The sequence below is a fragment of the Meriones unguiculatus genome, chromosome 8 (genome assembly GCF_030254825.1).
Source record: "Meriones unguiculatus strain TT.TT164.6M chromosome 8, Bangor_MerUng_6.1, whole genome shotgun sequence".
Taxonomy (NCBI): Eukaryota; Metazoa; Chordata; class Mammalia; order Rodentia; family Muridae; genus Meriones; species Meriones unguiculatus.
Window position 1 is genome coordinate 75,076,884 of NC_083356.1, and position 21,329 is coordinate 75,098,212.

At 52.2% G+C, this 21,329-nt stretch overlaps 1 protein-coding gene across 10 annotated transcripts; it reads left to right on the plus strand.

The window, feature by feature from the left end:
• Nucleotides 1-6,751: 6,751 nt before the first annotated feature.
• Nucleotides 6,752-20,204, plus strand: St6galnac6 (ST6 N-acetylgalactosaminide alpha-2,6-sialyltransferase 6). Of its 10 annotated transcripts, none has more exons than XM_021659899.2 (7): nucleotides 6,752-6,903; nucleotides 7,799-7,853; nucleotides 8,976-9,066; nucleotides 11,624-11,803; nucleotides 14,513-14,919; nucleotides 18,080-18,187; nucleotides 18,760-20,204. In XM_021659899.2, exons 2-7 carry the CDS (start codon nucleotides 7,828-7,830, stop codon nucleotides 18,947-18,949), a joined length of 1,002 nt encoding a protein of 333 aa, XP_021515574.1. In that variant the 5' UTR covers nucleotides 6,752-6,903; nucleotides 7,799-7,827; the 3' UTR covers nucleotides 18,950-20,204. The 10 variants fall into 10 exon arrangements, with proteins under 10 accessions (XP_021515574.1, XP_021515353.1, XP_021515722.1 ...); XM_060389941.1 differs by having other exon boundaries at nucleotides 6,757-6,903; nucleotides 7,799-7,982; nucleotides 11,686-11,803; nucleotides 18,764-20,204; XM_021659622.2 differs by having other exon boundaries at nucleotides 6,758-6,903; nucleotides 7,799-7,982; nucleotides 18,764-20,204.
• Nucleotides 20,205-21,329: the final 1,125 nt, after the last annotated feature.

Consider the following 21,329-nt stretch of genomic DNA (forward strand, 5'->3'; position numbering starts at 1 on the left):
GCCTAAGCTGATTTTGGCCTCTGGGCTGTCTCTTTAGGCAAAGCTTCTTTCTAGGTAGCAGGCTTTCCATCCCATTAGAGGTCTCCTCACCCTGGGTGTCCAGAGCCAAGAGACCCCCTGGTCCTGAGGGGATTTAGACGGTATTCCTTTCTAAGAGTCATTCCAGCCACCAGGAAACACTGTTCTAACCTTGGGTACAAGTATACAGAAATGCCTCTGTCCTGGCCCTGCCTCTGGGTGAGGTGTTTATTGCTGGGTGGGCCAGAATAATTTTATTTCTCAGGGAAGCTCTCAACCACTTCCTCCAGGCACACAAAGATGCCCTCTGACAGGTCTGGTTGGTACAGGGTCTACTGAAAACTCTCCTAGGATGAGACTGTGGTGCCCCTTTCTTGCCCACTGTGGGCCTGGTACCTGCTGGAAGGTGAGTAGAGACAGGAGCCACGTGTAGGCTTGAGGTGTTGTGGGGGGCACTCCGGGTTACAATTCCTTTCCCTCCTCTGGTTCCTCTGGTCTCAGCGAACTCACTTCCATCGAAGCCCAGAGAGGAAGCTAGGTGGGTCCCACAGCCACAGGCGTCTTAGGACTCCTTCCTCAGGGATCTCTGCGGATATGGCCCCTCCAGCCGTGAGTTCTCTGCTGTGGCGTGGACAGTTCTCTCAGGCTTGGGGCCCCTGCACCCAAAAGCTCAGTGGGTAGTAAATACGCTTCCCTATACTGTCTATTCAGGGAGGAAATGAACCCCATGCTTCCTGGGAATAGTTGGGCACCCCTGTCCAGGCCCTGTCCATGGGAACCCAGGTGTCTCTGGCTCATGGCCACAGCACCAGGCTCCGAGCTCCGCTGAAGTCCCCAGCCGCCTCTGTAGAGGTTGAAAGTTGGGAGCCCCTAGGTCCGGCTTCAGCTGAGCTCAGCGCAGCTCTGTCTGCAGAACTGCTGTTGTAAATTGGGAGCTGATACGGTAGGTGAGGAAAAGCCTCGCTGGAAAGGCTTGCACAAAGAAATGTGCTGAAGGAAGGATTGAAGTGTAGTTTAGTGGTAGAATGTTTGCTAGGCATGCCCAAGGGTCCCCCCCCGGCCCAGTTCCAACCCCAACAGTGGGATGGGGAGCCCCACATTGGTAAGATGCAGGAAATGGGGGGGGGTGGCGGTGCCTGGCTGCCTCACCAGTGCTTCCCCTGAGGAGAAAGAACTAAAACTGAGTGAGCTCCTACAGAGAGGAGGCAAAGAGCCATGAAGGGCTCTCTCTCTGCTGTGGCTTGGGCCAGCTCTCCCAGGCTTGGGGCCTAACAGCTCAGTGGGTATTAATGAACAGGCCCGGATGAATGTCAGCCTGTAGCCTCCACATTCCCCAAACTGGGGTTTCACCGTCTTGAAGGTGGGTTCCCAGTCGCTTGCCTGTCACAGGTTTCTCTTTGGGGTTCAGTGAGGGGTGTTTAAAAAGGGCTTCATGCAGAGGCAAGCACCCCACCGACTGGACCTTATGGACCCCCACCCATTTGTTTTTGTTTCATTTTTTGAGACAGGGTTTCTCTGTGTAGCCCTGGCTGTACTGAAACTCACTCTGTAGACCAGGCTGGCTTCTAACACATAGATCTACCTGCTTCTGCTGGGATTAAAGGTGTGCTCTGACTCTCAACTCCATCATTGGCACCAGAAAGGGGGTATTACTGTTCTTGGAGACTAGGAAGAGAAGCCAACGTTCCTGGAACAAGTCCAGTAATCAATGGGACAGTGGCGTGCTCCAGAAGTAGGGGTCTCCAGGTCTGCTTTGGTCTGGGTCTGGGCTTAAGCATCCTTCCATTCCATTTTCAGAGTCCCTAGCAGGGCCTGAGGTAGGGAGCGGGGCTGTGGTGGGGACCCTGCTTGCCGTCCTTCCTAGCTTGCGAGAGCCCTCTGGTCCCTGAGCACTTAGCAGTGACGTTCATCAAATTGTTAGCTTGCTCTTCCGCTTGCCCTTCCGTCTTCCTCCTCAGCACCACCCACTGTGATTTCCTTTCTGCGCTGCAGGGCGGGGCCAGGAAGCCTGGAGTGTAGGCGGCTGAGGGAGCAGTAAGGGGGACACTAGAGGGCAGGGCTCCTATGTCCTCCGTCCACTCTAGTCGGGCTGCCTGCTTCCCATCATGGCTAGAGGTCGTTTACCACACATGCATACACCACACACACACACTTACTTTTTTCCTCCAGTTTTAAAATTAATACATTTATGTTATGTATTTGGGTGTTTTTCCCACATATGTATCTGTGTACTCCATGTGTGCCTGGTGCCCCTGGATGCCAGAAGAGAGCATTGGGTTTCCTGGAACCGGAGTTACAGATGGTTGTGAGCCTCCTTGTGTGTGCTGGGACTCTAACCCAGGTTCTCTGGAAGAGCAGCCAGTTACATCACACCTGCTGTAATAAAAAAGTGGTTTTTTTGTTTTTTTTTTTAAGTGTTATTGCTGGGCAGTGGTGGTGCATGCCTTTAACTTTAGCATTCCGGAGGCAGAGGCGGACAGACAGATCTCTGAGTTTGAGGCCAGCCTGGTCTACAGAGTAAGTTTTGGGAGAACCAGGGCTACACAGAGAAAGCATGTCTCAAAAAACCAAACCAAACCAAACCAAACCAAACCAAACCAAACACAAAGTGTGATTAACTTGCCAAAGTAGATTTGGCATGGCAGTACATGCCTATAATCCTAACACTTTGAAAGGAGGTAGTAAGATTAAGGTCATCCTTGGCCACACAGTAAATTTGAGGCTACCCTGGGCTAGTAAGACTGTCTAAAACCAACCAACCATAACTTTCTAAATTAATGCTGTGCAAACAACTTAGAAGTTCATAAAGCTAAAAGTAATGGCAGCGCTCCCCTCTTACCAACCTCTAGGGAGTTACTGCCTCAGTTCATTGTGGATTCTATCTCCTGCCTTTTCAGTGCATTTACAAACATGGCTAATTATATTCAAAGAGGGTGAGGCAGAGGCAGGCAGATCTCTGAGTTCAAGGCCAGCCTGGTCTACAAATCCAGTCCAGGACAATCAGAAAATCCCTGTTTGAAAAACCAAAAAGAAAAAAAAAAAAAAGGCAAAGTCTGGGGGCTGGAGAGAGAGAGTTTACTCTATCAGTTTGTCTATCCTCCTGCAGAGGACCCACAGGCGGGCTCCCAGACATGTGGAACTCCAGGTCCAGGGGATCCAGTGCTCTCTTCTGACTGCTTAGGGCACTGCATGCACGTGGTACACAAATATACGAGCAGGCAAAACACCCACACACAAAATAAAAGTAAATCTTTCAAAAACAGAAAGTACCTTTAAATAAAACAAAACAAAACAGGCGTATGGGTGGGTGAGCAGTTAAGACCACTGACTGATCTTTCAAAGAACCTAGATTCAATTCCTGCATGGCTCACAACTGTCTGTAACTCCAATTCCAGGGGGTCCAATGTCCTCTTTGGCGTCCGTGGGCACCAGGCTCACACGTGACACATGGACATACAAGCAGACAAAACACCCATATATATAAAATAATTAATGCGCGCCTGGTCGTTTGTATGTAAATCGTGTGTCATAGACCAGAAGAGGGCATCAGAACCCTTGGAGCCGGAGTTAGAAGTGGTGGTGGGCTCCCTGATGTGGGTGCGGGGAACCTACCTTGAGTTCTCTGCATGAGCAGCAGTCCTCTTAACTACTGGGCAATCTTTCTGCTCCCCGACTCCTTTCTAAAAATGGCTTTACTCGGTGTCCCAAGATGGCCTCAAAATTCAGTGATTTCTCCCACCTCAACCTCCTGACTGCTGGCTTACAGCTTCAAGCCACCTTGTCTATGAAAGGAGTATGGCTGGGGGTGGTTATGGCTTTGATCCTGGCTCTCAGGAGGGAGGGGCCAGCCCAGTCATCCACATAAGTTCCAGGACAGCCAGGGCTAGATAAAAAGACTGCCTCAAAACCAAAAACAAGCCGGTGGTGGTGCAGGCCTTTGATCCCATTACTCAGGAGGCAGAGATAGGCAGAGCTCTGTAAATCTGAGACCAGCCTGGTCTGCAGAGCCAGTTCAAGGACAGCCAGGGCTGCATGAAGAAACCCTATCCTTAAAAACCAAACCAAGCCTGGAGGCAGTGGCTTCTTTAATCCCAGCACTGGAGGCAGAGGCAGGTGGATCTCTGAGTTTAAGGCCAGCCTGGTCTACAGAGTGAGTTCCAGGACAGCCAAGGTTACAGAGAGAGACCCTGGGGTGGGGTGGGGGTGGTAGAAAAACCAAACCAACCAAACAAAAAAGGATTGTATAACTATTACGGTAAAATTTTGGCTAGCCAGGCCATGGTGGAGCATGCCTTTGATCCTAGCCATGGCTACAGATGAACCCTAGCTTGAAAAACAAACAAACAAACAAACAAACAAACAAAAACTTTTGGGTAATACAAATCCCAACGGGAAGAAAAAGAGCAGCTCAAATCCTAACATTCTACCAAATAAGCATGCTGTTCTGAGACAGTCTCATGCAGCAGTCTGAGCTCTAGGCTGGCCCTGAACTCCTGATCCTCCTGCCTCCCGATCCTGAGTGCCGGGATTATATTCATGGGCCACTGCACCTCACGTTTTACTTTATTTGGGGGGCTAGATAGCACAGAACTTGAGATCCCCTACCTTAGCTTCCTCAGTAGCTGAGCTGACAAGCCCATGCCACCGCACACATCCTAAAATAAAACTCCCTGAGGCCAGACTCCCAAAGTTTGAACCAACACCAGCTCCTGAGTCATACTGGCTCCCGCATACTCTGCGATGGCCTGTGGTGGTCTCAGAGACCAGTCATGCCCAAGCATGTTATCATAATGAACAACAACAAAAAAATCTCATTTGTAATCTTTCTGCTTCCCCACCCCCCTCGAGGCAGGGTCTCTCCGTGTGCAGCTCTAGCTGTCCTGGAACTTGCTTTGTAGACCAGGCTGGACTGGAACTCTGCCTGCCTCTGCCTTCCAAGTGCTGGGATCAAAGGCATGCGCCACCACCCTCGGCAATCTTTCTTCTTTTGCACCTTTCTTTTTGTTACCTTTTATTTATCTAGTGGAGGAGGGGGGTGCGAATGTCACAGCGCACACGAGGAGGCCAGAGGACGACCTGCAAGAGTGAATTCTCTCTTTCCACCATGTGGGTCCCAGGGATCAAACTCAGGTCCTCAGGCTTGGTGGCAAGCACTTTTTTTTTTTTTTTTAACTTGGTAAGCCACCAGGCATGGACTTTTCTCCTTAAGTTGTGATATTCCAATTTTGGGATAGGCTGAGCTGTCTACACTGTACTTGTAAATTATAATGCACAGTAACGCTATAAGCCTCTAGAACTCAATATCCATGGTTACTGTAGCGTGCACACCTCTCGGTGCTTTTAAAATTTTAATCAGTGATACGGGCGAAGGCTATGCCCTGCTCTTGGCGGGGGTGCGTGGGTTTCTCTTTTGTCTGTTTGTGCCCTAGTCAGAGTTCTATTGCTGTGAAGAGACACCACAGCCAAGGTGACTCCTACAAAAGAAAGCATTTAATTGCGGGTCTGCTTACAGCTGTAGATGCTTAGTCCAAGTTCACCGTGGCGGGGAGTGTGCAGCCGAGCGAGTGGTGCACCCTGACAGGGCAGGAGATGGGGGAAGAAGACGGGTGTTTTGTTTCTCAAACAGAGTCTCGGTTGCCCAGGCTGCCCTTAGACTTGACATTTAACCGAAGATAGCCTTGATTATCCTCGCTCCACTCCCCTGGCCCTACGCTGGGATTACAGGCATGCGCCACCACTGCCTGGCCACACTCTTCACTCCTTAGGTCTCCAAGATTCACCATCGTGCTGTGTAATATCCCACGGTGTGAAGATTCCATAACATTAAAAACAAAAAACGGACAACCTTGCCAGGCGGCGGCACAGGCTTCTAATCCCAGCGCTTGGGAGCCAGAGGTGGATCTGAGTTCGAGGCCAGCCTGGTCTACAGAGTGAGTTTCAGGACGGCCAGGGCTACACAGAGAAACCCTGTCTGGAAAAACAAAAACATGGCATCATGTCTGGTTTACTTGACTATCTCTTCAGCCGTCAAGGGGCTCTTTACTTTTTTCAGTTCTTAATTCTATTTTACTTGAATGGCGGGTTTTGCTGCGTGCCACATAACACGTGCAGTTCCCAAGGAGGCCAGAAGAGGGCGTCAGATCCCCTAGGACTGTGCTAGGAATGGATCCCAGGTCCTCTGGAAGTGTAGCCAGTATTTTTTAACTGCCGAGCTATCTCTCCAGTCCTCGGTTGTTTCCATTTGGTTACATAAAATAATACAATATAAGGATGAAGACGATTGAGCCAAGATCTCCCTATGCAGCCCTGGCCAGCCTGGAACTCACTATGTCTACCAGGCTGACCTTGAACTTGCAACAGGGTTCTACCTACTAAGTGCTGGGCTTAGGGCTTAGAGGCCTGCACCACCAGACCCAGCGGAAGCTACGTTTTGAGACCGTGTTCTCTCCATTTTCTGGGGGTACGGAAATGAAGTAATGTACCAGCTGCGTTGGGGAGCTCTCAGCGTTGGGGAGCCCAGGGAATTAATGGCTAGAGTTCGAGTCCAGTGACCTCCTTGTCTCAGTTTCCCCACCCAAGGTCCTGGCGTCCATCTATCTGGAGAGAGAGAAATAGGCCAGACTCCGGATGGGGTGGGTGGGGGTGGCGGGACGCTGGAGAGCATCTTTCCTCTCTGGCACCTCCCTGGGGCGGGGCTAATAGCATCCGGAGGCTCCGCCCTCTCGCCTGGCCCCAGCCCGGTCCGCGAGCGTCGGCACTAGGACCCCGCGGGTCGGAGCTGCGGCGGGGCCTGGGCGGCCTGGGCAGCGCGGACCCTGGTTCTCGGCTCCCGGCGCCATGTGAGGGGGTGCGGGGGCCGCGGGGGCCGGGCGCTCCCCGGCGGAGGTGAGCGGGAGCGGCGCGGGGGCGGGCAAGGGGGAGGGTGCTTGTGCCTGCGCCTCGGAGGATAGAGAGCCGCTGGAAAGCGGGGGACCCCGGGGCTCCCCGAGACCCACTCCTTGCTGACTGCACCCCGAGATCTAAACGCTCTCGGGGCCACCGCCTGGAGATGGGGGGACCCTGCCGCGGCCCCGCACCCTTCCCCTGCGGAGCCGGGGTCAGGATGCTCGACCCCGGGGTGCAGTAGGGCGCGTGGCAGAGCCCCCCACGCGACACTTGGGGACCCCCGGCTCCTGGTACCTGGAGAAACGAAGCCCCAGAGCGCGCTCAGGGTGCGGCCCTCACTGTCGGCTCCGAGCCCAGCCTCCCCACGTCCAGCCTCGGGGCTGGGTCTAGGCTCCAGGCTGCCACCTCCCCGGCGGAGTCGCTCCCCGCCGGGCCCGGCTGCTCCGGGCCGAACTGGACGTCTGGCGCACGCCGGGGCCGGAGGGGGACCCCCCTGGGAGACCTTTTCAGGCTCCGCCCTGTAAACAAACGAACCTACAAAGCTGCCCCCGGCTTGCTCCCGCGGCCTGGAAGGCGTGTTGGCTCGCTGATCCTCAGTCTCCTCATCTGTGAAATGGGGAGCAAGAGCACCTTGCCAGGTGTTGCCAGGAGGACTCTGTAGGCCGGCGAGGCTTAGCGTGAGGCTCTGGGGCTTGTTCCCAGGTAGAGGGAGTCCCTGGCTTGTATCAGTGGAGGATTGTATCAGTGGCTTGTGCAGAGGCGGGCACTGAGCGGAGTAGCCCTAAGGCTAGGGGCATCTGATTGAGCACTCTCAAGCCCCGGGCGCCCCTGGTCACATCTGAATGTCTCCTTCCGGCCATCCCAGTAGTTACCAGTTCTTATTCCCGTTTCACAGATGAGGAAACTGAGGCTCAGAGAGGTCACATGGCTTGCTCGAGGCCCCCCAGCCAGTAAGTGTGGACCCGACATTCGCACTGGCACCTGATATGCTGTTCTGACCATGGCCTTCTCAGAGCAGGACCGTGACGGGGCTGACCAGGGGGACCGTGGTCCTGGCTGAGGGCACTGCTCAGGCAAAGGTGGGAAAGCGGAGCGTGGGTCTGGAGCACGGGGCATGCGCAGGACAGGGTAGTAAGACCGAGGTCTATCTGGGAGCTGCTGCCAGCCCCGGCAGCGCTTTGAATGCTGGAGGTTGGCAGGGCTGATGGAGCGACCCTAAGATTCCGGATTCTGGGTTCCTGTCCTTTGCCCTATAACGGCTTGAGTCCAAGGACAAGACGCGCCTCCCTTCCGATTGAGCCTTGGTGTCCTGAACTGCCCTGTGGGGACAGGTGGGAATCCGGGGTCTCGGGCTGGAGGTGCAGGGATCGCCTAAGAGAACCCCAAAGCCTAGAGAGGGCAGAGCTTATCGCCACGGGGCGGGGTCATGCTTGGCGATGGGAGGGGCCAGGCCTGGCCAATCAGGATCAGGGTGAGTGTGTGGCGCTCTGGCCTGAGGTTTCCAGCTATTCCTGGTGTGGGAGTAAACAGCAGCTAGGTCAGGGGGCGGAGATAGTGACCAGGACCGGGAGGCCCCCAGGGGAACGCTCTGAACCGGGGATCCCCTCCGAGCATCCGTTTTCTTCCTTTCTACACAATCCCTTTCTGCCTTCAGCTGGAGGAGGTGGCCTGGATCCGAGTACTTATGGTCAGCTTACAGGTGGGGGAATGGAAGCGTGCAAGGGCTAGGCCCAGCTGTGGGAGGAGAGGGTTAGGGAGCGAGGCACACAGCTGGGCCGGGCAGGAAGGCCTTTCTAAGGCTGTGGTTGCAGCAGAAACGCCACTATCCCTCTGAGAATCATGGCTGTGCTCTTGACCCCAAGATCACGCTGGCCGATGACCGAGCATTGAGCCGGATGGTTCAGAGCCCTGTGAGGTGGCCCCTGAAGGGAGTCAAGGATCTGGGAAACTTTTCGATCTTCCCTGCTTGAAGTATGAGTGGGAACCGGGACAAAATGAACGCAGCCCCGAGCTGTGATCCAGCCGCATTCAGGGGAGGGCCTCCGGCCATAACCCTTTCTGGTGGCTTGCAGGTGTGACCCCACAACCCTGCCCCCCGGGCCACCTGCAGGACGCTGGCCTCTACCCCTCAGCAGACGCCGGAGAGAGATGAGTAGCAACAAAGTAAGTCCCCTTCATTTCTCATTCCCATTTGAGCTGCTCGCAACCTTCTGTGAAATGGACTCCTTTTAACCTGCCCGGGCCACGGCACCATCACTCTAAAGAGGAGAGAGTCAGTACATAGGAGACCAGGGTTCAAACTCTGCTTCCGACACTGAGAGGTCCAGTGATGTGGGAGGCTCTTGCTTCTCTCTAGGCCCAGGGTTCTCTTTGGTTCCTAAAGCTTCACTTACTTGTCTGTGGGAAAGCCCTGGCTGTGAAGGCCTCTGTGGGGTGCTGTGCAGGAAATTGGGGTGTGTGTGTGTGAGCAGGGGCCTTGGGGGAATGGCCGTGTTCAAAGTCAGAGTACCTGAATCCTCGTTATGTATTTGTTCATGTTTCCTGAGCACCTACTATGTGTTTGATCCCCAAACATGTTTCCCCAGGCTCCTTGGCAGAGTGTGTGATTTGGAAGTGGGGCAGGTGGTTCTATTAGTCTAGTCCAGGGGAAAGACAGCACAGTCCTTTGGCAGGAATAGTTTAATACAGAGAATTATCAATGGGAATCGGGCATGAAGCAATAAGAAATAATGGTAAAGTCCCGTGTGGTGGCACGTACCTTTGATCCCAGCACTCAAGAGGCAGAGGAGGTGGATCTGTGTGGGTTCGAGGCCAGCCTGGTCTACAGAGTGGGTTCCAGGACAGCCAGGGCTACACAGAGAAACCCTGTCTCAAAAACAAACAACAGAAAGCTGGGTAGCACACACCTTTTATCCCAGTGCTCAGAGGCAGGGGCAGGGGGATCACTCTGAGTTCAAGGCCAGCCTAGTGTATATAATTAATCCCAGGACAACCAGGGCTAAATAGAGAAACCTATCTCAAAAAAAACTAACAAAAGGAAATGTGGGAGTCTCTGACTTGTCATGGTTAGATTTAGGGGAAAAAAAGTTTGTGTGTGATAGGGTCCAGTATATCTCAGGTTGGCTTCTTTATTTAGCCTCAGATGACCTACAACTTCTAATCCTCCTGCCTATACCACCAGGCCTGGTTTGTGTAATGCTGGGAAATCAAACCAGGGCTTCAGGCATGCTAGTTGACCCACAACCCTAGCTCCTAGGCTCTTAGACTTTCTGAATTTTGGTGATACGAAAAGCGTTTAGTGGGACATGCACTGTGATCTTTGACATTTTGATTGCCCTACTCTGGTGATGCTGGGTAAGATGGAGGCCTGCAGCTTCCTGTGAGCCCCTGAGGAGGCAGCTGACACCCTGCTGTGTGGTTGTTGCTGAGTTAGGTTACTGCCCAGTGGGCTGCATGTATTAGGTGCCTTATCTCTCTCCTGATATTTCTTGCAGTGGGTTGATCAGGATGCAACCTGGTTGTTAGGTCAGAGACCGACGTGAGCCCCCTCCCCAAGCGCTGAGATTTGGAAGTGGGGCAGGTGGTTCTATTAGTCTAGTCCAGGGGAAGGCTGGGGGAAGCACAGCTGTCGCCCGCATCTCCTACTACATAGACTTCCAACGGGGAAGTCACTGGCTGCTTCTGGGTGTTGCCAGATGGTTGAATGTCTTGGAAGAGCTGAACTTTGAATAACCTGTGGTCCCCGTGGGAACCAAAGAGATTTAGGGGGACCTGCCCAGGCTGCCTTTATTCCTTCAGGGTCTCTTTAGTGCCCTCTGCCTTGAAATCTTAAGATGCTTTGGCAAGGAAAAATACTTAACCAGCCCAGATCCATTTTCACCAAGCAGGCAAAAAAACAGATGACCGTGGAGTGAAAAGTGCCATATTCCTTCATTTTTATAACAGATTGCTTCCTGAGGAGACAGAAATCCAAGGATGTAGTCTCAAGTTCTTCATGGCTATAACCCCCCCCACACACACACACAAACATCCTCTGTGTGGTTTATCATTGCTAGGTAGCTTATAATGCCTAACCCGGAGTCTGCGACAGAAACCGCTGCTGTCGTGGTGCCTGCTTGCCCTCCCAGCACTTAGGAGGTGGAGGCAGGAGGAGCAGTAGCTCAAAGCCAGCCTTGATGACATAGTGACTTGGAGGTGGCCTGGGCCAAAACAAAACAAACCTTACAGGATTAGGGACTAATAACAACAGGATTAGGGACTAATAACAAGATAGGAAGCCTCTGTATGTGTAGCACGGGTGCAGCCTCATTCCCTGAAGCAATCCTCAGGCCTCAGCCCTCAAAGCACTGGGGTTGTAACTGGGCAACACCGTGCTGTGATCTCTCCTTGAGAATCCTTCTGCAGGCCTCAGCCAGGGGCCTGGGAACAGGGCCAAGCCAGCACCAGGACCCAGAGCTACAGGTCTAGTTTGAAGGGAGAGCAGTCTGCCAGCGACATGACTGGACTGGAAAGATATTGTCTCATATACAGGAAGCCCTAGGCCTGGGGGAGGGGAGCATAAGAAGGAACATGAAACGGGGAATGCCAGCTGAGGACGTGGTAGCTGAACTCATCTGGTCTGGCACGGAAGGCATGGTGAGATGCCGGCAGGTGGGGCCCTAAGCCTGTCGTGTGTGTGTGTGTGTGTGCCCGGACCCTCAGTGGCTTTTTCCTTCCCCAGGAGCAGCGGTCAGCAGTGTTTGTGGTCCTCTTTGCCCTCATCACCATCCTCATCCTCTACAGCTCCAACAGTGCCAACGAGGTCTTCCACTACGGCTCCCTGCGGGGCCGGACGCGTCGGCCTATCAACCTCAAGAAGTGGAGTTTCTCCAACGCCTACTTCCCCATCCTCGGCAACAAGGTAGAGCAGCCTGGGTGGAGAGTTCCCCGGCTGGCGACATGCCAGCTCCCAACTCTTCTTTCTGATGCCCCTCTGCCTCCTAGAGGGGATGGAAGAGGCCTATGGGTCAAGATCATGGCCCTTTGCTTGGGGCAGGATCTTGGTCAAGTGTTTTGCAGCAGGCCTTAGTTCTCTCTAGGGCCCTGTCTTTAGTGTTAAAAGTTTGTTATCTTGTTCCAGTGAGATGGCTAGGTCAGTAAAGGTGCTTGCGGCCAAGCCTGATGACTTGAGTTAGATCCATCAATAGAACCCGCACAGTGGAAGGAAAACTTTGACTCCAGCCAGTTAGATCCATCAATAGAACCCGCACAGTGGAAGGAAAACTCTGACTCCACCTGTGTCTTCTGACCTACACAGGTGTTGTGGCATGGCATGCCTCCCTCAAACGTACATGCACACACACAAATGCAATTTTATTTTTACTTTCCTTTTTGTGCATTGGTGTTTTGCCTGCATGATTGTTTGTGTGAGGGTGTCAGATCTTGGAGTTACAGGCAGTTTGTGTGGGCTGCTCTGTGGGTGCTGGGAATTGAACCTGGACCCTCTAGAAGAGCAGTCAGTGTTCTTAACCACGGAGCCATCTCTCCAGCCCTACAAATGGGATTTTAAAAATTAAAATATATCTTCTAGCTGGGTGTGGCGGTGCATGCCTTTAATCCCAGCACTTGGGAGGCAGAAGCAGGGGGATCTGTGAGTTAGATGCCAGCCTGGTCTACAGCGACTTCCAGGACAGCCAGGGCTGCAGTTGGAGTTTGCTACTTTGTGGGTTTTTTTGTTTTTTTTTTTCTCTTCCACCTCTCTCCACCCTTACTCTAACACTAGACAAGAGAGAAAAAAAAGATAAAGGGGAAAAGGGACAAAGTTATCATTAGACTACTTTCTGCCGATTAGGGGTGTCGAGTTCCTTGGGGCAAGTTTGATCTTCCATGTCAGGATATCTGATTTCTCCTCATTTCTTTGGGCACAACTGCTTGACAAACTGCAGCCAACAGCATCCAACCACCAGCCAGCCAACAGCAGCATTTATATCTTCTCTGAAAAGTTCCCTGGACGCCCAACGTCACACACTTGCAGAAACTCTCTGCAGCTGGCAAAAGCATACCCCTGCTAGAGCATGAGGCAAATCATAGTCAGCTGCTGAGAAAGCCTGTGGCTGCCACACCTGGGACTAAAATGAAAACGCATTCCCATAACATTTCTGTTTTGTTTTTTTTGTTTAAAGAAACCAAATGTACACAGTTCTCACTAGACAGGGCTACGCAGAGAAACCCTGTGTTTAAAAAAGAAACAAACTACAAAAAAAAACCCTTCTGAATCAGGTTTTCATGGATCACTAGGGACACGCCGCCATGAGCTTGGGAGGAGACTGCTGTGGCTCTGGAGAACACGAAAGCGGGAACAATAATGGTTGCCCTTTATTGAGTGCCAGCTGCTGACAGAACACGAAAGCGGGGAACAATAATGGTTGCCCTTTATGGAGTGCCAGCTGCTGAGGTGGAAGGCCAGAGATTCTTCCAGCCCCTGCTAAACTGCAGCTACGTAGAAAGGTCATGTGACCGGACTCTAATGGTTAGGGTTCGGCACTCTAACCCCAATGGACCTGCTTAGTTAACCAGTCGTAGGGTATCTGTAAAGTTTGTATATTCAGGCCGCCCTCCCTTGCTGAGCTTTCTTCAGAACCTTTGTTTGTCCGCTGGCTCTGGGCACACCGTCCCTGGGAAGAGATCCCATAGTAGGTGTTAAGAGGAATGAGAGCGAAAGGGAAGAAGGTGGAGTATAGGTGGTTTGAAGGAAAAGGAGTCTGAGCCTGACTTAGCACTTCTCGGCTCGGGGCACTGGTGCTTGTCGGAGGCTGTGGGAAACGACCTGGCTCTGGGAGGGAGAGTTCTCACTGGGCAGCCGGTTTCGCCAGCCTCTGCCTTTTGTGCTGCCTTATCTTTGTGCTTGTCCCTCTGGCCCGGGGCAGTTTTCCTAAGTGGCAGCTCATTATTCTTCAGGTGTGGCCCTGAAGTCTGTTCTATAGAAGCCACATCTCTGTTTCTGATGGCCCTCCCCCATGTTTTTTTCCTATTGTGTATTGTGCTGTCTGTCTCCCCAACTGAAACTTTCCCGTTTTGGTTTGGCTTTAAGTTTTTTATTAGCCTATATTAGTTACATAACGAGTTTCCTGGGACATTTTCATGCCTATATTTCAGTCATCTTCCATTCTCCCATACTTTCTCTTTCCCCTTCTCGCTCCTTCAGCCCCTCCCCCAGCATCCATAAACTGCCTCAAAGGAGGGTTGGGACCTCCAGAGCCTCTGCTGGTGCCTAGATGGCGCACATTAATTAATTTATTTATTTATTTTAGTTACAATTTATACACTTTGTATCCCAGCTGTAGCCTCTTCCCTCCTCCCCTCCCTCTTCTCTCATGCCCCTCCCCCAGTCCGCTGATAGGGCAGGACCTCCTCCCCTTCCATCTGACCCTAGCCCTTGATGGCACACATCTCGAGGGGAGGAACTGGCTGCCCCGCGTTGCTCTGTCCCCAGCTAGTTAGGAGTCTGCGGAACCTAGGATGAATGCACTTTGAAAGGTTTCGAATGCCCCGGGCTCTCCGGAGCCTGGCTGTGTAGAGCGCAGCACCCAGCACAGAGCAACCCTGATACCGGTCCCTCCTTGCCTCACAGACGCTGCCTTCCCGGTGCAACCAGTGTGTGATTATCACCAGCTCCAGCCACCTGCTGGGCACCAGACTGGGCCCTGAGATTGAGCGGGCAGAGTGCACTATCCGCATGAACGATGCCCCCACCACTGGCTACTCGGCCGACGTCGGCAACAAAACCACCTTCCGCGTAGTGGCGCATTCCAGTGTGTTCCGTGTGCTGCGGAAGCCCCAGGAGTTTGTCAACCGGACCCCTGAAACTGTGTTCATCTTCTGGGGGCCCCCAAACAAGATGCAGAAGCCCCAGGGCAGCCTCCTGCGCGTCATCCAGCGGGCGGGCCAGGCGTTCCCTAACCTGGAGGCCTACGCCGTCTCTCCCACCCGCATGCAGCAGTTTGACGACCTCTTCCGGGGTGAGACGGGCAAGGACAGGTACCAGCCTCCCGCCTGCCCACTGCTGTCGTCCTTGGCCCAATACTCCCAGCATGCACTGTGTTGAGGGCGTAGTCACTTCTTGCCCACTCCTCCTTCTCCCCCCCACCCCCCTACTCCGTTCTCTTCAGCTGTCAGGGTGGGTCATCTTCAGAGTGTTGGCCATGGCTGCATCCCTGCTTCCACATCCCCCAGGCTTCTTCCCAGCATGCTCCATTCCAAGGGACGAGGGGCTCCCAGAATGCTGTGTGCTAAGGTTATGTAGCTAGGTGTTCCTGGTGCTTTTCTAGGTCAGTGGTTCTCAACCCTCCTAATGCTGCATGCAGTCTTTTAATACATACAGTCCCTCATCTGTGGTGACTCCAACCACCAAAGTTGTTTTCATTGCTACTTCATAACTACAACTTTGCTGCTGTGATGAGTACTAATGTAAATATCTGATCGGCAGTTATCTGATGTGACCCCTGTGAGAGGGTCACGCGGCTCCACAGAGGTAGAAAAGCACAGGTTGAGAACCACTGTTCTAAGTGGTTCTCACCAGAGTCTGGCGCCTAATGTGGAGTCTAGACTCTAGACTATTCCCAACATGCCTTGCTTCAAGCACACAGGTACTTTTTCTGAGGAAACATCTTTTCTAACGTACTCTTCTCTGACTAGCCCTCCCTAGAAGCCTGGTCAGGCCCTCCTATAAAAAGACAATGTGGGGTACAATTAATGGTAGCTTTGTCCAAAAGGCTAATGAAAATAATAATACAGGATATGTTTAACTTTGTAATTTAAAAATATGTTCAACATACAGCTTCTATACATATGGTGGTAGGTTTATACCTTTTTATTTTCTCTTTTAAGAGTAATTGTATGAGCCTTTTGCCTGCATGTGTCTATACTCAGTGCCTGAAGAGGTTGGAAAAGGGTGTTCTATCCCCCGGAAGTGGAGTTGCAGGCAGCTGTGAGATACCATGTGGTTTCTGGGAAATGATCCCAGGCCCTCTGGAAGAGCAGTCAGTGCTCTTCACCACCGAGCTATCTTTCCAGGCCCCTTTTTATTTATTTTTTTTGATTTTTGGTTCAGGGTTTTTCCATGTAGCCCAGGCTGTCCTGGACTCGCTTTGTAGACCAGACTGGTCTTGCACTCACAGAGATCCACCTGCCTCTGCCTCCCCAAGTGCTGGGATTACAGGCATGTACCACCCATGCCCGGCTTTTTCCAGCCCCTTTTACACCTAATTCTTTTTAAAGACTTGTAGCTATTACAAGTGGTAGTTTTTAGTTTTTATTTTTGGCTCCCAGTTATTGTTAGATTACTTTTCCTGTGTACATGTATGTGTATTCATGTGTTCGTGTGTGGACGTGTGTCTGTACATGTGGATATTGTGTCCAAGTATGCATGCATATGTGCACACAGGCATTTAAAGTGCCCAGGCTGAGGCCAGATGTTTTCCTGGATCACTCTTCATTTCATATACTGAGAAAACTCTCTCATCTGAGCCCAGAACTCACTGTTCCGGCTAGACTGGCAAGGCAGTTTGCTCTGGGGACCTCTGTGTCCCCAACCTGGGACCTTGAATTACAGATGGGCCACCATGACCACCTGGAGTTTAGGTGGGAGCTGGGGGGTCTGGGGTCCTGACATTTATTTGCACAGTGAGTGCTGTGCCCCTGAGCCACCAGCTGGTCCTCTTGCTAGTGTGTAGTTTAAAAAAAAAAATAGTTTTTATATGTTGACTGTTAAACTCACTAGTTCTAGGAGAGTTTTGTAGAATCTTGGATTTTTCACACACTAATAATCATGTTATATGCAGATACAGTTTTCTTTCTTCCTCCCCAATCTCTGCCTCTTCTTTTTTTTCCTGCCTCATTGTACTAGCTAGGATTTTCAACCCCGGCTGCTTTGCTGTAGTTGTTTTCTCTAGGTATGAGTATCAGGTCATACACTGAAAAGCATCCCGGTTCTGTTGATGCTACTTTAATTCTAATTTATTTGGATTTCTTAATGCCTCTACCTTCCTTTCAACCCTCTGACCCCTGCTAGGAGAGAAAGGGGCCAGAGTCTCTGTCGGGTGCCAGATTTATGTATGTAGTTATTTATGGTCTTCTCCTTTAGCATTCATAAGGGAGTGTAGTCATTTCTTTCATTCCTATCTTTGGCAACTGTGTCATCTTTTTTTTCTTTGTCAGACTTGTCAGAAGTATAGTTTTCTTCAGTGAGCCCTCAAATACATGCAAACTGTCTTCAATGTAAAATATAATTAGGTCTGGAGAGGAGGCTCAGGGGTTAAGAGCACCTGTGCTCTTCCAGAGGATCTGAGTTTTGTTTCCGTCACCCACATCAGGTTCCTCACAGCTGCCTGTAACTCCAATTCCACATGACCTAATGCCCTCTGCTGTCTGCTGGCACACAGACATGCCCAAGACATGAATCTATAAATATTGTATTTGGCTGTTGTGGTGTATGCCTTTAATCCAAGCACTCATGAGGCAGGGGCAGGTGGATCTTTGTAAATTCGAGGCCAGCCTGATCTACATAGCAAGTTTAGGACAGCCAGGACTACACAGAGAGACCCTGTCTCAAAATGAATGAAACAAAACAAAACAACTATATATAATAGATAACGTTATCTATATAAGTTATGTATATAATTTTTAAAAAGATGTAGTCAACATCAAAACATCCTGAATGACATAGTCTACATTCTGCTTTTCATGCCACCCAAGGACTCCAGTGTGTATTTGACATAGCACCTATCAAGTGCTTACTAAGTCAACAAAGCTGGTGGCTGCTGTAGCCCCAGGGTCTTGGCTGCCCGTTATGCCGAGTTCTGTGCTCATCTCAGCATTGTCCTCTCTGACTAGCATCCCCATAGGAATTTGGTCCCAGGGGAGGCACAGCTGCTGCTAAGCATGCTTTGTAGTCGTGGTTACTCCTGGCCTGCCCTGTGTAATTAGCCTCTTGAGTTTACGCCCTCTTTCCATTGCGCCCCTCCTCATTTCCCTCCTGAGTGCTGTCACGGTGGGTGGTGCGCAGGTGTGTGAAAGGGAGGGAGAGCCTGAACAGACCCTGGGTAGCACTGGGAACCTCCGTGGGGGTTGACCGTATCCCCTTGCCTGCTCCCCGTCCCTGCCTGCATGTCCCTTCATTGTGACTCCTCTCTGCCCCCAGGGAAAAGTCCCATTCCTGGTTGAGCACGGGCTGGTTTACCATGGTGATCGCGGTGGAGCTGTGCGACCACGTGCACGTGTATGGCATGGTCCCTCCCGACTACTGCAGGTGAGCTGTCCCGGCCAGTGCCCCTGGGGACCACGCCCAGTGACTGGTTACAGGGTGGAGCTGGGAGGTTTAGAGATGTTGCCGGGGCAGGGCTTCCGGTGCTGTTCTGCAGAGGTGATGACTATGAAAGGCCCATGTTCTACTGAGTGCAGACCATGCCCCAAGCATCATCTCCTGCCTCATTTACTCCTCACGAAATGCCAGGGATCTGTCCTCCCGATTTCATGAGGAGGCCATTTAATGAAGGCACCTAAGGTCTCAGAAACTGTAAGGGGTGCCAGGCCTCTGAGTCCACAGTTCTTAACCACTGCCTCGTCCCCAGCCCTGACTGCTGCCCTACTGGAAAAGGAAAAAGGTTCCATTTTGTTTAAAAGAAAAGAAACTTGATGGTTCCACAAACCTAGTTTACCATATACCATATACACACCCACACCCACACCCACACACACCTATATATTTATAGGTGGGGTCAGCTTGAGGAAGGGCAGAGAGTTACTGCACTGAAGCAGGTGAGGGGTGGAAATAGGAAAGACCCCTTACAATGTCCCTGACTCCCTGTTTGCTGTGCCCAGCCAGCGGCCCCGCCTGCAGCGCATGCCATACCACTACTATGAGCCCAAGGGGCCTGATGAGTGTGTCACCTACATCCAGAATGAGCACAGCCGTAAGGGCAACCACCACCGCTTCATCACCGAGAAGAGGGTCTTCTCATCCTGGGCCCAGCTCTACGGCATCACCTTCTCCCACCCCTCCTGGACCTAGATATCCTGTCCATGGACCTCAGACAGATACGGGAGAAGTGGCTCTGGGCCCAACCATTCGACCGTGGCCATCTTCCAGCCAGTTCAGGCTGGCTGGAGTATTTCTCGGTCAGTCAAACGGGGGCCTTGATGAGGGTTTTTTCTCCAGCCAATTAGGGCTGGAGTTATCTGTTGGCCAATCAGGGATTTGGAATTCTGTATGGTTTAATCGGGTGTCGGGGTCTTTCTTATCTAGTCAGGGTCTGAGCATAGTCTATCAGGGTATAGGGGTCTTTCTGAGGAAGTCTGAAGCTTAGGACATGTCCTTTCCCATAAGGCCTTGCTCCAGAGCCCCAGGAATGGGCTCTAAATCACTCCCTCCTTAGCTGGAACAATGGGCTCCTGCCCCAAGGATCTGGGGACTGGCGTTGCCCCACAGTTGCCAGAATCACAGATGCTGTACGGGGTAAGGAGCTGCCAGGAGGTCTGGCCAGAGAATTTGTGGAGTTCTAGAATTGGTAGTGTGGCCTAGGAGGTAGGAGGCGGGTGTCCAGTTCTTGGCATCCTCCAGAGGGACCTTGGACAGGCCCTCTTCTCTTCCTGGCATGCAGTGATGACATCACATTCCCATGTGCAGACAGAGACCCTCACTCTCCATTGTGCTTAAGTGTAAATTCCCCCAGCTGCCATTTCCCGATGGGGGACTCCACTTCCTAAGGGGTGGGGAGCCTGGGGAGCCCTTCCCCACCTCCTTCTAGAAACTTTAGGATATTTTTTTTGTGCAGATGCCCCTGTGGTTGGGGAGCTCTGACAGAAGCGGGACAAACAAGAAGCCGTTTCCTGAGCCCCTCCCCTCGGTCCAGCTGCCATTATCCTGGCTCTAGAAAGGCCAGGTATCTCTGCCCCTCCCTCCAGGAGGAGAGCATTCCCTGCTGCCCAAGGAGCCTTTGGGGCAGAGGAAGGGGTATGCCAGCCTCACCAGGGCCCCTGGCAGTCTTTGTCTGGAGAGGCTGAGGGCTTCGGGGAGAAGAGTCCTCCCCAAGTCTTAGATGAGACTAGAGAGATGGGAGCTGGGTAACCTGGGTTCTATCTCTTGTTCAAGCACTTTATTAAGGTTGGGGCTAGGTGGGCAGTGGGTAATGGCCATGAGGAGGCCGAGGAGTGGGAGACTGGCCAGCTGTGAGCCCTGCACACTGAGGTAATGGGGGGCAGCAGCAGCCCCAGATGTGGTTTTGTAATGATTTATACAGAAATAAACACACCTAAGCCCCGGCTCAGTCCTGTGTCTTGAGTCTGCATTTCCTGCTTGTGCCCTGTCCCCGAGCTGGGAGTGTGGGAGTGTCCTGAGGAACAGTCTGTAGTCTTTGGGTTGGGAACTTGCAAGAGGAGGGTCCATCCTCTGTTTCCGGTGCCTGCGGAGTCTTGTGTCCAGACCCAATAGATCTGTGTGCCACTGGGCAAGGCATTTTGTCTCTGAGAGGATCTGCGGTTAAATACTACCCGCAGTAGTTCTAGGGAGGGAAGGGCATCATGAATTCCAAGGAGAATTCTGACAAGTTGAGGGGAGTTAAGGCTCCAGAGGAGTCTTGAGGCAGGAGAAAGGCTATAGGGAAAGAGCAATGGTCTGGGACCTGAAGTCAACACGGACCCAGGGTTGGAGGGTGGGAAAATATCCTTCCAGGTAGAGTGAGCTTGGCAGGTTGTATGCATGGCTGCCAGCCTCTTAGCACCAGGACTGTTTACACCAGACAGGCAGGAGGTGAAGGGTCCCTGACTCCAGAGAGGAAACTACAGCCTGTTACAGTAGATAAGATACCCTTGGGAACAAGGCCTAACAAAGGGAGACTGTGTGAGACAAGGGCAGGCTGCTGAGGTGGTCAGAAAGAGAGCCGTCCTGGGCTCCCAGCCAAGCAAGATGGTGGGCCACCAGGGCAGGGAGGCAAGGGAGACACTTAGGATTTGTTCCTTGTTCCGTGTTGTCCATTAATCATCAGATGCCACAAACCATATTAGGTGACATCAGTGAATCAGTGTCAGCTGGGACCAGTAACTGTGACAGCAGCAGTAGGGAGTGGCAAGGGAGGAGACTCAGGGCTACTTGGCCAGTAGCCAGAAATACCCACCCAAGGGTGGCAAAGCCTTGGTGATTCTTGTCTGCTGCTCTCTGTGGGACAGCAGCAGGCTGGACAGGCCTAGAAGGGCAGAAGAACCAGGAGCCGAACAACCATTGTGATGCAGGCATCGAGGAGAAGCAGAAGCTAACAGTGTCATAATAGGGGTGTCTTGAGCCCTGTGTGGGCCTTGAGATAGAGCATACTGCTAACCTCCCATGCAAAGACTTCTGGGAAACTGGATCTTGCCTTGCCAAGTGTGTCTGGATAGAATTTCTCCCGTGATACTGA